We start from the raw sequence: 15200 nt of genomic DNA on the forward strand, positions 1-15200 counted from the left end.
ATATTACACAATATACGTATTTGTGGTGTGTGATTATGTATATGAGGTTAGGTGAAAATAATATTGTGGTAATAACAGTAATAACAGTAATTAATTTATTTTATCACCTCAGGTGATTGATGGAATCCAGCCATTTTGTTATGCTTGTGGTTTTAAAAAGTGCCGGAGGATGCAGCTCTCCAGCTGCAACATGGTCAGAGTGTGAAACTCACCTTACAGATCTGCTTTCACTACTTCACTTCAGTAGTTTTACTTTGCTGTTGTCTGAAAAATGTGAATGAATAGATTTTTTTTTGTGCCACATCAGCTGGCTGGAATGTGTGCAGGCATGTTTGTCATGCCACTGTTTTGTGTGGAGTTCACAGCCATTTGGCATGGCAAGGCAGGTGATCTGAGATGACAAGACTTGACCACGAAGAAGGACACATTTGCACGATGTCACGAAACAGGGGTTTAATCTGTGATGAACAGGACAGGGGAGGTGAACAGGTAACAATAACCCTAACATGAACAGGGCAGCTTTATAAAGTCAGACAAGGTGAACACGATTAAGAAAACATTACACAGGACAAACGTGAAAATCTGGACCGGATTCCAGATCGGAGTGTCCCCTTCTGGAACGGATCATGATAGTGGAATTTACACAGAAAATTATAACTAACGTATATCTCAGGAAATCTCACTGTTTAATTTACGTTTAGGGCATTAATCAGACACCCTTCCCCAGACAAATTTACAATCAGTAGTGTTAGGGACAGTCCACCTGGAGACAAGTTAAATGTCTTGCTCAGAGACACAATGGAGGTATGTGGGGATCATTCTCAACATTCTCATATTTTTAAATTGATCCAAAATTTGTCACATCCAAAACGTGCTGCAAATTGTGTAAAATACTACTGTCCCTCACTCACTCAATATTCCATCACTTCCTGTTCTTCAGGGTTGTGGCAGCCAGAGCTCATTCCAGGTTGCTGTGTGCACAGACACTTGCACGCACACTTTATCGTTACTGTGCAAGATAAGAAGGGTCAAGGTTAGATGGCTACATTCCGAATTCACTTGATATTTATATTTACATTTACGGCATTTAGCAGATGTCCTTGTCCAATCGGCATTGGAACTTACAGTCAGTAGTTGCAGCTCATTATTTCTTTGTGATTTGCATTTGCCCAAAGGAATTTATAAAATAGTGTAAATTTGAACACCAACATATGAAAGTGAAGTGATTGTCCTTGTGAGACACTGCAGCACAGCACACGGTGCCGCAACGAAATGTGTCCTCTGCTTTTAACCCATCACCCATGGTGAGCAGTGGGCAGCATGAGAGGCGCCCGGGGAGCAGTGTGTGGGGACAGTACCTTCATCAAGGGGACCTCAGTGGTACATTGACAGTTCGGAATTTTGATCCCGCAACCTTCTGATTGCGGGTCCGCTTCCTTACCCACTAGGCAATGACTGCCCTCTAGATTGAGAATTAGTAAAAAGGCTTCCAAATTTTGCTGATGTTCAAATAAGTTAATGGATTTTACTTGAGGTGTCCAATGCGTATGTGGATCATCTGCATCAAGGATCGAGGATCAAGTCTCATCTGTTGCCAGACGATCAAAAATGTGAATGTCAGGGGGTTTTATGAGTATATTATCAACACTCGCCTCGTGCATTGCAACAGCTGCAGTGAGTATAATGATACACCAACAGCCCTTCATGTCTCTTGTATTATTATCATTGTGCACATTTGATTTGTAACTATTTGAACATATAGTTAAACTAGCAGTGCAATAACAATTTTAATTAAAAGAAATAATATTATTTCGGAAGTAAAAGACTCTCATCCTGTGAAATACCCAAGCACATGTACACTGACCAGACATAACTTTAGAACCACAGACAGGTGAAGTGAATAATGGCGACTGCCTTGTTTCAGTGGTGGGTGTATGCATGCATGTAGAAATCAGCTTAAGAGTCTTCTGCTTTATGAAGCGTTTTTTAATAATGATGTAGTAATAATACAACACCAAAAGGGCAACCCGGTGGTGGTTTGCAATTTTGGATAAGCTGATAACAAAGAATTTATAATAAAGAATACAACAACAAAAATGTAAGGACAATCAGCTCATTCACATAGGAACTAACTTCATGACTGTTGTTAAGTGAGATGATTAAACTGTTAACAGGCTTGGAACTTGAAACAAGCAAGCAGATACAGCTCATGGGGTTAAAGCTACACAAGCAGCTTGGCTTAGCGGGTGCAAACGCAGGTTGTGGTAGCAGGAGTAGTTGTCTTCTCTGCTGCAGGACTTCCAGGTCAAAGGACCAGAACTGTGGACCTGCGGTGGCGATATAGTGCCTGCCTCAAGCAGGAGAACGAACCCGTGCCCAGTCCAAGATGGACCCTTCCTATTAACGCTAATTATGTAGTATAAAGTGGTTTTATAGCTGATAGCAGGGCGGAAATGAGGACTGGGCTCTTCCGGTAGGGAAGCACGACTATTTCTAGCCCTCCGGAGGGAAGTACGGTTGGGGGGGTCAGTCTGGTTGAGCGGCAGACAGCACTCAAAAAGTGGGGAGCAATAGGCTTTTCTTTAATCGATTCTATAATTTATTTTGTACTTATTATGCTTTGTAGTCTTGGTGGATTTTGCTTTGTTGGAATTATCTTTCAGATTTTTGCCGGCATTTTGGGAAACTGGATCCAATAAAAACCTTCAGCCGTGGTCATTCTTTGAGATTTTAGTTTGGAAACATTTTAGCTTCCTTACTTTGCACTAGCCTTGTTCCCTTTTATTCTATTTTACACTTGAATATCTTTAACTAGGCACAGCCAAAAAACATAGCGGTTCAGGATGCATTTCATTGCGTGTTGTACTGCTATAACTGTGCATGCGACTAATAAAAATCTCTTGTATCAAATCCAATTGCATTTTGGATTGGATCTGGAAAATAAGTTGTTCGGAGGGAAACGTGGGATTCTGAAATCTGATCAGATCATCTAGTCCATTTGGTAAGCATTTTTAGTATGTTCAGCATGTTAAAGTATTTAACATGAGCTTATCACACCAGAAATCTCAACCAGCAACTTCCTTCTTCTGTGTGGTTATGCAGCACTTCATGTAGATAACTACAATGGTCCTGTATACAGATGCAGGAGTAAATCTGCATTAGAGCACTAGTAAAGACAGCATTAGTAACGCACAATAATAGTATGCGGGAGAAACCAAGTTTCCACAGTTTCCACAGTTTCCGGCAGTGTAACTCTGCTTCTCCTCACTAACTGGATTTTTCACCACACAGGCGTAGCTGAAACCCAGGTTCTCGCTACTGATCTGTATCTGCTGCCTGTTCTCCGGTTTCTGTAGCCCAGGCCCTGACCAGCTGTATTCCAGGAGAGGACCGTCCGCGTCGCAGTGCAGGGTCACCGTCGGGTCAGTTGTTTTGCAGGTGATCCTGGAGTTCAGCACCGGGTCTGACAGGACAAAATGGACAAAATGCAGTCATTCCTAATTCATTCACACAGTCTAAAGAATCACAAAGGATCCGTTTACTTACAACAACCAAACACACGGTTCCTGTGTATAATGTGTAGTACTATCCTGCATGCAGTACCATGCAAAAGTCACAAAACCGCTGTTTATCGAAGCTTCGAGCATGAAACTATCATTCTCTTGTCCTGCTCTATTAGATCACTCATTAGTTTACAGAGTTGGGAGAGACCAAGCCCCAGTTCATCTAGCACATCTCCAGAGATGAACATGAACATTATTGCCAGTTTCACTTTTTAATCAGTATTATTAATATGATTTAAATTTTTTGTTACTTTTGGGAAGATTAAAGAAAACTGCTTAAAGCCTTTTGTGTGTGTTGTGCATATTTGTAAAAGGTTCTAAGTACCAATAATTGTAACACGCTCCTTAAAAAAATGAATTTTCGCATTTATGATGATGTCTGCTTCGTACAACCCCCCGTCGTTTATCGTGGCCCTTGTGATGTTGATGTCGCCGGTTTTCGTGTTCAGCCTTGTTCGTCCCTTGAACTGTAAATACTCTGTGACCCCTGACCCCATCCTGTCCCATTCCACCATCTTATTCCCATTGAGTTTCCACAGGATCTCCTCTACGTCTCCAGATATCCGGGGCCTCATGGTCAAGGTCCCGTTAGTCTCGACGTACCGCGGGATCTCAGCCCCACCTTAAAAATAAAAAAGGAATGCAGGATCCAGATGAGAAGGAACAGGAGGAGGAACCTGCGTGAAGAACCACGCTCACAAGCAGTCCATGTTTATTTTCTAATTCTCAGATTCTCATGAAATAGCCATAATTTGATCTACATTCTCTACATTCTCCCAGATGTAACCCGTTTCTGCCTATTAAAAGCATGCGTTTTTAATATGCGCAGTAATACCAGCCATAAACGTGTCATGCACCTGACTTACGCAGTAAGGAACCCGCACGGAGGACCCCACAGATGAGTAGACAGAACCAGAAATCCATCTTAACTCCCGATCCTGCTGGAAAGTGAAAGTGACGCCATATACCTTTGGGATGAGGAGTGGGAGAATGACATCATGTGTGTTTTAAAGGGCCGGTTACTCAGGAGTTCATCGGAGTTCACCGTTCGCTCGGTGCTGCTGATTGTAATGAAACATAAATTTAAGTGACCAAATTCTACATATGTTTATTGCCTTTCATCAATATTTATGTCCCTATTTTTGACGCTGTCGAGAGAAATAATTTCCAAACTATTTTTCATTGCTCCTGCAACAGTGACAGTAAAGACTATTCTATCATATAAAGACAGTCTTGGCTCTAAAGTGCTCGACTAAGCCACCTGGTGTCCTTCGCGACAGGATTGACTGGATTTGGATGCAGAGGAGGGTTAACTTTTAAGCTCATGGTCCACACTGGCTTTTAAAATCTGGTGCGGGCCGGGCCAGCGCCTGATGTGTGCATATCAGACATAAACATAAAATAAGACATTAATGTATTAATATTTACATTCTCTTTTAATGGGAACAGTGTTGCTGATCAGCCTTCATTTTGGAGAAAGACTCGCTAGACTAAGAAAGGAAATGAGCATGTAAATAGCTGGATGTTGCATGTTATGTGGGGGTTAAACACGGTTTAGTGTAGATGGGCGGTTAGGCGGCGTCTACATTGCGTGGTGCCAGAGAGTAAGAGCAAGTAAAAGATGGCTGTGTTGTACTGTGTGTTGTACTGTTTATTTTGGCTACCAGCTCTTATTCCAGCCAGAATGAGCGCCGAGTGAAAGCTTCGCCACGTTATTCAAACGTGCTCTTTTACTTTGTCAAGAATATGTCATTTATACATTTATTAACATCATGGCCAAAAGTTGTCCCACACCCTGCATATTGCTAATCGCTAGAGTCTGTTTCAACTCCGCACCTATACCTCACCTGACCGCACAAGTCGGTGTAAAAACCCATCTGTGCCTAATGCGCCACCGGGTGGGACGCCAGGCATTGCAGGACAAGTTCAAATGAGAGTCATTATTGCGCCTTTCTTTCGGCAATTCTTTCTTCTTCCTTCAGCGGGCCGGATTAAAAAGACCAACGGCAAACAGCAAATGCTGAAGTGCTAGTTACCACCAAACATCCAGTGTATCGTGCATGAGGAAAATCCGGACCCAGCAACCTGGAACCATGAACTGTGCTGTAGAAGAAAGAGACACAGAGAAGTGGCCATCAACACTCGACAGGAACAGGAAAACAAAAGCGAAGAAAAAGAATGAAATTGACCCACAGACAAAAGCAGTTTTACGTTAATGTACAAAAACTGATTTGTATTGAATTTATGAAAAACCAAAACTGCAGCAGAAAATTAATCTGCAAAACCAACCCCGTTACGGTCAAATCAAATACTGTCGGTAAATACTGAATATGAAAGTGAAGTGATTGTCATTGTGAAACACTGCAGCACAGCACACAGTGACACAACAAAATGTGTCCTCTGCTTTTAACCATCACCCTTGGTGAGCAGCGGGCAGCCATGACAGGCGCCCGGGGAGCAGTGTGTGGGGACGGTGCTTTGCTCAGTCGGATTGGGATTCGAACTGGCAACCTTCTGATTATGGGTCTGTTTTTCTGACCCACTAGGCCCTAATAAATAAACCAATGTCAAGTGTCCAGAGAATTCTGAAACACAGAAAGCCAAGGGTCTCAAATGGCCTGTTTTATGCAGAAAGTTATGGTGCAACTTGAGTGTCCAAAAAGGAAAGCTATGTTGGACAGACCGAATCTAATGGTTACAATTAGAAAGGAAACATTCCTGATATTTTAAAAAGAACACAACAGTGACCACCCGTGTCTTCTCCTCGATACAGTCCCAGTGAACTATGGGTGCAGATGTTTCTTCTGTTCATTCTATCTGGAGCTGATGAATAAACGTCTTGTTATTTTTGGTTTTGCAGTAGCGGCTGTGCTCTCCATACATGATTCAGCACGTTTTTTTTTCAGTGTGCAAATGAAAACCACACATAGTGCTCTCAGTGCTGAGAAGTCGTGTCTTCACTTGTCTGCATTGCCTTGGGTGGAAATGCAGGTGGAGGCAACACAACACCACCTTCATGGTCAAGGAAATTAAAATGCCATTTTAGTTTCAACATTTCAAGTGTCATTATATCATGGACTTTTTGATTGCTGTTATATTTGTGCTCCTTTGTGGCAGTCCTGTGGTGGCTCCAGAAGGTGAGGACATTTAACTTTAATTTCCTACAATATCAACTTAATGAAGGATTCATATACCTATTGCAAAAATATTTAATGTGTCCCCGGTACCACTTATTCTAAAATGTACTTATATTGGAGTACTTCGTCCACCACTGCTCTCTACCCTTCAGTGGGTAATTAAAATTTCCCACTTGTGGGACTAAATAAGAATGATCTTATCTTATCTTATCTTATCTTATCTGATCTTACCTTTAGCAGAATATCTAAAAACAACTAACGTTTCAAATCCTCCGCCAGGGGGCAGTAAAGACCTGCATGATGGGGGAAATGTCAAAACGTAATTTACAGTGCAGGATCACAGGGATTTTAATCCAGTAAAATGACTTGTATACCACATTTAACATATGCCACAAGACTCAGGTTTCGGGAAAAGTCCAGCATGGGTCTCTCCATGTCAGGTCAGGAAACGAGATTCCCTAGTCTCAATAACAAGAACGTTTGGGTGGTCTTAAAAGGTCACAATTTTTCACAATGTTGAAGAATTGACACCAAGAAGTACCGCCACACGCTGCAAACATACTCTGTTTTTTTAAACCAAAATGAAAATGAAAACCAAAAGCTTTCGTCTTCTGAGTTTCCGTATTTCTGAGTTGTGCAGCATCATCCGATCCACATTTTGAATGAAAGTGCTGTCGGAGTTGGGGATTATAAATTAAAGGTTTTTGATTCAGTGTATTTTTGTGTAAATTGATACTTAGCTTAAATATTAAGTACAAATTTTATTATTTTGTTAAGGAAATGGCAAGTCTGTGGAAGGCGTCCTTCAAATTAACAACATTCCATCCAAGGTTTCTGACTTCAGACTGAGATTTTGTGGCGACTCACATCATGGAATGAATGCAAAGACGGCATTCAATGTCTCGTTGTGGAAATTTGCTGGTACTATCTGGTTGCCCCAAGCAGCCTCTTCCTTTTAGTGCTGGTTTAGGGTTGTAGGGTTGGTAAAAGTTGAAGATTTGACACCAAGAAGTACAGCCACACGGTCGTAGGGTAGATGTTTCATTTCATCCATGCTGGAGAATAATCATCTCATCAGTCCTGCATTTCAACCCTGTCTGTTGACATGGTGCTGTTTGTCAGCGTGAAATGTCCTATATAAACGGCACAGTCAGTTTTCCAGAGTGCGGGAAAAATGCCGACAGTTTCAAATTCTGTCAAATGAAAACCAAATGCAGAGCTTTCCATTCTGAGAAGACGGGCCATGGATGGAAATAGAGGTGGAGTCATGTGATGTGATAAGGGGATCAGCTAGAAGACGACTGGATTGTTTCTTTTTAATCTACATCACCGACGCCACACCACCCCCATGGTCATGTACAGGAAACGACCTCTTTTAGTTTCAACCTGACATTTGTGTCGCAAGAGAAAGATGGGCTTTTCAGGTGTCGTTATACTTCTGCTCCTTTGTGGCTGTTCTATGGTTGCACCAGAAGGTGAGGACTTTTTCATTTTAATTTTATTTTAAACATTCCTTTACTATAATATAAGCTTAATGAATTTTGTACTTGTTTTCAAAATTGCTTGAAGTTGTAAATGTTTGATTTTGAAATTGACCCACAGACAAAAGCAGTTTTATGTTAATGTACAAAAACTGATTTGTATTGAATTTATGAAAAACCAAAACTGCAGCAGAAAATTAATCTGCAAAACCAACCCAGTTACGGTCAAATCAAATACTGTCGGTAAATACTGAATATGAAAGTGAAGTGATTGTCATTGTGAAACACTGCAGCACAGCACACAGTGACACAACAAAATGTGTCCTCTGCTTTTAACCATCACCCTTGGTGAGCAGCGGGCAGCCATGACAGGCGCCCGGGGAGCAGTGTGTGGGGACGGTGCTTTGCTCAGTCGGATTGGGATTCGAACTGGCAACCTTCTGATTATGGGTCTGTTTTTCTGACCCACTAGGCCCTAATAAATAAACCAATGTCAAGTGTCCAGAGAATTCTGAAACACAGAAAGCCAAGGGTCTCAAATGGCCTGTTTTATGCAGAAAGTTATGGTGCAACTTGAGTGTCCAAAAAGGAAAGCTATGTTGGACAGACCGAATCTAATGGTTACAATTAGAAAGGAAACATTCCTGATATTTTAAAAAGAACACAACAGTGACCACCCGTGTCTTCTCCTCGATACAGTCCCAGTGAACTATGGGTGCAGATGTTTCTTCTGTTCATTCTATCTGGAGCTGATGAATAAACGTCTTGTTATTTTTGGTTTTGCAGTAGCGGCTGTGCTCTCCATACATGATTCAGCACGTTTTTTTTCAGTGTGCAAATGAAAACCACACATAGTGCTCTCAGTGCTGAGAAGTCGTGTCTTCACTTGTCTGCATTGCCTTGGGTGGAAATGCAGGTGGAGGCAACACAACACCACCTTCATGGTCAAGGAAATTAAATGGCATTTTAGTTTCAACATTTGTAACTGTAGTTCACAAGAGAACACTTTTTTCGAGTGTCATTATATCATGGACTTTTTGATTGCTGTTATATTTGTGCTCCTTTGTGGCAGTCCTGTGGTGGCTCCAGAAGGTGAGGACATTTAACTTTAATTTCCTACAATATCAACTTAATGAAGGATTCATATACCTATTGCAAAAATATTTAATGTGTCCCCGGTACCACTTATTCTAAAATTTACTTATATTGGAGTACTTCGTCCACCACTGCTCTGTACCCTTCAGTTGGTAATTTAAATTTCCCAGAATATCTAAAAACAACTAACGTTTCAAATCATCCGCCAGGGGGCAGTAAAGACCTGCATGATGGGGGAAATGTCGAAAACGTAATTTACAGTGCAGGATCACAGGGATTTTAATCCAGTAAAATGACTTGTATACCACATTTAACATATGCCACAAGACTCAGGTTTCGGGAAAAGTCCAGCATGGGTCTCTCCATGTCAGGTCAGGAAACGAGATTCCCTAGTCTCAATAACAAGAACGTTTGGGTGGTCTTTAAAGGTCACAATTTTTCACAATGTTGAAGAATTGACACCAAGAAGTACCGCCACACGCTGCAAACATACTCTGTTTTTTGAAACCAAAATGAAAATGAAAACCAAAAGCTTTCGTCTTCTGAGTTTCCATATTTCTGAGTTGTGCAGCATCATCCGATCCACATTTTGAATGAATGTGCTGTTGGAGTGGGGGTTATAAATTAAATGTTTTTGATTCAGTGTATTTTTGTGTAAATTGATACTTAGCTTAAATATTAAGTACGAATTTTATTACTTTGAAATGGCAAGTCTGTGGAAGGCGTCCTTCAAATTAACGACATTCCATCCAAGGCTTCTGACTTCAGACTGAGATTTTGTGGCGACTCACATCATGGAATGAATGGAAAGACGGCATTCAATGTCTCGTTGTGGAAATTTGCTGGTACTATCTGGTTGCCCCAAGCAGCCTCTTCCTTTTAGTGCTGGTTTAGGGTTGTAGGGTTGGTAAAAGTTGAAGATTTGACACCAAGAAGTACAGCCACACGGTCGTAGGGTAGATGTTTCATTTCATCCATGCTGGAGAATAATCATCTCATCAGTCCTGCATTTCAACCCTGTCTGTTGACATGGTGCTGTTTGTCAGCGTGAAATGTCCTATATAAACGGCACAGTCAGTTTTCCAGAGTGCGGGAAAAATGCCGACAGTTTCAAATTCTGTCAAATGAAAACCAAATGCAGAGCTTTCCATTCTGAGAAGACGGGCCATGGATGGAAATAGAGGTGGAGTCATGTGATGTGATAAGGGGATCAGCTAGAAGACGACTGGATTGTTTCTTTTTAATCTACATCACTGACGCCACACCACCCCCATGGTCATGTACAGGAAACGACCTCTTTTAGTTTCAACCTGACATTTGTGTCGCAAGAGAAAGATGGGCTTTTCAGGTGTCGTTATACTTCTGCTCCTTTGTGGCTGTTCTATGGTTGCACCAGAAGGTGAGGACTTTTTAATTTTAATTTTATTTTAAACATTCCTTTACTATAATATAAGCTTAATGAATTTTGTACTTGTTTTCAAAATTGCTTGAAGTTGTAAATGTTTGATTTTGTATATAAAAAAAATGTTTAAAGAAAATTCCCACCATATTGCACAGTGCACATAATTAAATGTATGAACAGCCAGTTCACATATTTAGATACCTGTAGAAGAGTAGGGTCTGTGGTGAACCTAAACCTGTTTCCTTTTTGGTCGGTGGAATATTCACTTTTTATAGTGTATTATTTTTGTATTAATGTAAAATATAGATCATGATAGTGCTGTTTGCAAAAATTTATATTAAAAGCTATATGGCAATAAACAGCTGAATGGTAAAACTAGTTAGCTGTATGGTAAAGAAATATGGAGATGCTTGTTGCCTCTGACGGTTTGTTCCCTGTTATCTCCCGCCGTTACAACAGGAGCTGAATCGTGTGTATATAAAGAAGTGGGAGACTCCTACACTATTGTGCTGAGTGGAAAGAAAATCAACACAAGTGTTGAAATAGAATGGAAACGTGGTGATGAAGTAATATATAAGAAGAAAAAAGAAAGCATTGTGGACAATAATATCAATTACAGTGTGGATGATTATGGCTCATTAACTATAAAGAAGCTGGAGCTGGGAAATGACTATGTTTACAAAGGAGAACTTTTCAATAAGGATGGACAACAACTCAAGGAAAATAAGACGAATGTCTGTGTCAAGCGTAAGTTTCAGGGTGAAAGGTATTTAATGAAGATTTAGTATTTAATGACGTCCTAGTCTTCTTTTCTACCTTTATTCCTCTGGTGCATATGTTGGTGATGAATATCATGTACTTGTACTGATTTTGTGCTGGTGTCCTCTCACATTGCAGCCAAGTGTCCTGTCCCTACAATCGAATATAACTGCTCTAGTATGTCCGTGATCCTTACATGTGTCGTGCGACCTGCGAAAGACTTGACCTTTCAGTGGTTCAAAGATAGCGAAGACAAAAAGCACAAAGAAAACACGCTCACTCTCAAAACGGTCAAAGAAAAGGACAAAGGCAAATATTCCTGCTCTGTGAGCAATGGAGCCCGCAACAGAAACAGTTCAAACATCAGCATTGACAGCAACACCTGTATTGAAGCCAACCCAGGTAAATATGAAGTAAATAAATATGAAGTAATGCGCTACAACTGTACTACAAATGCATTTTACATCAAATTGATGTTGACTCAACTTGATATTGTAGTTTCTGGTAGTTATAGTAGTAGTTGGTATAGTATTTTTTTACGGAATGTACTACTGTCATACTATAGTAGTAGCCTGGTGGGAAAAACAATCACTTATGAAACAGAAGACATTTTCCCCTGAGCAAGACACTTAACCCTGAGTGTCTCCAGGGGAGGACTGTCCCTGTAACTACTGATTGTAAGTCGCTCTGGATAAAGGGCGTCTGGTAAAAGCTGTAAATGCAAATCATTGGAATTTGTTAAATGGCCAAATGAAAAACGTAAACCTCTCGGATTAGTTACCTGGGGATGAAAATATTACAGTTTGCCTGTCTTTTTTGTGCAGGGCTAACGATCCCAAGCGAACTTTTTGGCTTTTCCTTCTGGCCCATGGTGGCGATCCTGTCAGGGGGGGGGTTCCTGGTGCTGTTGCTGCTCATCGTGCTGACGGTCTCCTGCATTAAGAGCCATCGCCGGAAGAAGCAATGGCCCAAGGGTGTGTAACAGTCCCTGTAACTAACGTAGAATTATAAATAAGTATTCAGTGCAGGGGACGCTTTGCAAGATACCAAATACACCACACTGGAAGAGGTTGAACTGCCTCAAAGGTACCCTGGGAAAGAAATCTAGTTCGGCTTATTAAAGCCACTCTGACAAAGCAATTCAAATGATGATAATCAAAAGCTTCACATGATTCACAACTATAGCAAAAAAACTAAAGACATTTCATCAGAATGTATTCAATATAGACATTTAGCACACAATTATGACTAAAGAAAAAATGAGTATTGGGAGAACAGTGAGTATGAATGGGAACAGATTTAACAATGAACTAAGAAAGCTAAATAGCTTCGTGTCATAGTGTAGTCTCCTGTTGATACGACACTTTAGGGTTAACTGTGTCCCATTTTTAATCAACACGGTACAGGGTTTGTCCCGTATTTCTGAGTTGTGCAGCATCATCCGATCCACATTTTGAATGAAAGTGCTGTCGGAGTTGGGGTTATAAATTAAAGGTTTTTGATTCAGTGTATTTTTGTGTAAATTGATACTTAGCTTAAATATTAAGTACGAATTTTATTACTTTGTTAAGGAAATGGCAAGTCTGTGGAAGGCGTCCTTCATATTAACATGGTCTGCCGCAGATGAGGGCCGACCATGTCAGAGGGCAGAAGGCTTCTGACGTTCTGAGATTTGTGGCGACTCACATCATGGAATGAATGCAAAGACGGCATTCAATGTCCCGTTATGGAAATCTGCTGGTACTAGCTGGTTGCCCCAAGCAGCCTCTTCCTTTTAGTGCTGGTTTAGGGTTGTAGAGTTGGTAAAGGTTCCCGGTGCGGCAAGACTGTTCTTTACTACAGAGGGTGGACTAAATTTTTGGGTTAGCAGCCCAAAATCAAACCAATGTGGTCTTTACAAATAAGAAATCAGATCAAACCACTGGGTGCATTTTATGAAATGTGCTGGTCATTTTATTACAACCTATCCTGATCTGCTGTCATTATTAAACATAAACATTGAACATATTGAACATAAGTGATCTTCAGATCAGCATGCAGAAGAAGACTTTGGAAGCCTCCCTGTAATTGTAAAATGAACTTGATCTCTGGTGTGTTAATCACATATTGTTTTCCTTGTAGTCAAGCATCAAATTTCCGGTCTGTGCAATGATTTTGCAATCTTGCAAGTGCATGACAAATCATGTGGTTCCTCGGCCTTAAGGCTCTTTCAACTTTCATCCTGCTCCAACTGGTGTGCATGTAATTGTTTAACCATGGCCTCACACCTTTATTCTGAGAAGCACATTTAACAATAAGTTGGTCAGACCACGTTGCATCATCCTTCCAGGCTCTGATCCTTCTTCTGTTTAATCCCTGAACAGACATACAGGAGCTCACACTGGCTGATCTCAACTACAACACAACGTCCAGAGCCAGGGACCAAAGAGGGAAGAGTTCAGCCCTGGGTCAGCCTGTTCCTTTGGTTCCCGATGAGAGAAACTTCTACCAGAACCCTGAAGGAGATGAGCCTCCCCCTCCAGCATCCAGACCCAAGGCCCGGACCCGACCAAGACCTCCACCACCACCAGAAGATGACGAAGAAGCTCCTCCACTGCCTCAACCCAGGAAAAAGGCCCCCCGAACACCAAGGAGCTAGGACCCTGCGCACCCCTGTGTCTTCCCAGAACTCAGGTCAAACATCTGTTTTCTTGCGCAGAAGGACTGAACATGTGTCTTCTGCTGCACCTGCTGCCTGTTCAGAAAACTGGATCACAGTCAAGAAAACGGTCCCTGAGTGCATTTGGGAAGACACACATATTTATCACAAACACGCGCGGAGCTTGTACGTGATTAGAAGTCCCCGCAAGAATGTTGTTGGGACAATTTTTTGCTACTAAACACAGAAGAACATTTGTGATGCATTTGTGTGTGAACCTTGGTGGTCCTCTAACGCTTGAAAATTTGTGCTGTTTTTTTAACTAATATTTTGAAACTGGAGTGTGCCTTAAATTGTTTTTTTGGGAAATGTAATATAATTTTCAAAAAGGTTTTGCGTTTTATTTTTTGTTTTATTGCAGTATTTTTGAGAGGAAGGGGGGTTAGTTCTGATTTTGCTGACTCCAGCTACATCCATCCAAATATTGCTGGAGTGATAATTTATTAAACTGTTTGGTGTAACACGTGTACAAGAGAGATTTGCAACCTTGTTGGACATTTTTATATTATTTTTGTATTCGGTTTGGTAAACAGAATGCACCTAACAAGAAGTCTAGATGTGTGTTTATTTCCTCTCAGTACGAATGTGGTGACATTTCATATAATGACATTGACATGCATTTCTACAGAGATCGGGTCGGGCTCGCTGTTCATCTGTGAATACTCAGTTTCAGGTAAAAAAAGGAAGTCGAGGGCTTTTTCTTTTGACGGCTGCGACACACTTTGTAATGCAAAAGCATCATCAGTTTTGTTCCATTTCCCACCTCACAACCACGATCTAATCTCTTTCTCTCTTTTTTCTTTTTGCTCTCTCCTCGTATAGCTCACACACTGCCAGTGGAATGTGGTTTTAAGAGCAGCTTAACCCACCCTGTCAACACTTCTAGTCTTTTCCTGTGTAAGAATGAGGAAACGTAGGTGTGTGTGTGTGGTATACACACTTTGCAGTTCTGCACAATGCTACATCTTGTAAGCATTGTTTTGAGAAACCACTGTGACAAAAAGAAGGAGGATGTTCAAACGCTCTTGTGTGCTTTTGTGTTGCCAGATCATGTACAAATTGTTC

General features: G+C 41.1%; 2 protein-coding genes across 4 annotated transcripts; one reads left to right on the plus strand and one right to left on the minus strand.

Moving 5' to 3' along the window:
* Positions 1 to 2905: 2905 nt before the first annotated feature.
* On the minus strand, positions 2906 to 4515 carry LOC114765258 (uncharacterized). The gene is made up of 3 exons (XM_028955343.1): positions 4430 to 4515; positions 3889 to 4185; positions 2906 to 3463 (listed from the first exon to the last, which is right to left on the minus strand). The coding sequence occupies exons 1-3, from the start codon at positions 4485 to 4487 to the stop codon at positions 3159 to 3161; spliced, it is 660 nt and encodes a 219-aa protein (XP_028811176.1). The 5' UTR covers positions 4488 to 4515; the 3' UTR covers positions 2906 to 3158.
* Positions 4516 to 6470: 1955 nt separating this feature from the next.
* LOC114765353 (T-cell surface antigen CD2-like) lies at positions 6471 to 14685 on the plus strand. Of its 3 annotated transcripts, none has more exons than XM_028955528.1 (6): positions 6471 to 6582; positions 9126 to 9273; positions 11138 to 11425; positions 11576 to 11839; positions 12262 to 12411; positions 13801 to 14685. In XM_028955528.1, the coding sequence occupies exons 1-6, from the start codon at positions 6580 to 6582 to the stop codon at positions 14073 to 14075; spliced, it is 1128 nt and encodes a 375-aa protein (XP_028811361.1). In that variant the 5' UTR covers positions 6471 to 6579; the 3' UTR covers positions 14076 to 14685. The 3 variants fall into 3 exon arrangements, with proteins under 3 accessions (XP_028811361.1, XP_028811363.1, XP_028811362.1); XM_028955530.1 differs by lacking the exons at positions 6471 to 6582; positions 9126 to 9273 and adding exons at positions 6681 to 6700; positions 7478 to 8175; XM_028955529.1 differs by lacking the exon at positions 6471 to 6582 and having other exon boundaries at positions 8206 to 10675.
* Positions 14686 to 15200: the final 515 nt, after the last annotated feature.

The sequence above is a fragment of the Denticeps clupeoides genome, chromosome 15 (assembly GCF_900700375.1).
Source record: "Denticeps clupeoides chromosome 15, fDenClu1.1, whole genome shotgun sequence".
In the NCBI taxonomy this organism is placed as follows: domain Eukaryota; kingdom Metazoa; phylum Chordata; class Actinopteri; order Clupeiformes; family Denticipitidae; genus Denticeps; species Denticeps clupeoides.

Excerpts from the sequence above, each read along its gene's own strand:
- LOC114765258 (XM_028955343.1), bottom strand. The coding sequence starts at position 4,487 with ATGGATTTCTGGTTCTGTCTACTCATCTGTGGGGTCCTCCGTGCGGGT. Across the intron at positions 4,186-4,429 it reads CCGTGCGGGTTCCTTACTGC|GTGGGGCTGAGATCCCGCGG; the intron begins GTAAGTCAGGTG and ends TTTATTTTTAAG. Across the intron at positions 3,464-3,888 it reads GGAGCGTGTTACAATTATTG|ACCCGGTGCTGAACTCCAGG; the intron begins GTACTTAGAACC and ends TTGTCCTGTCAG.
- LOC114765353 (XM_028955528.1), top strand. Across the intron at positions 9,274-11,137 it reads TCCTGTGGTGGCTCCAGAAG|GAGCTGAATCGTGTGTATAT; the intron begins GTGAGGACATTT and ends CCGTTACAACAG. Across the intron at positions 11,426-11,575 it reads GACGAATGTCTGTGTCAAGC|CCAAGTGTCCTGTCCCTACA; the intron begins GTAAGTTTCAGG and ends CTCACATTGCAG.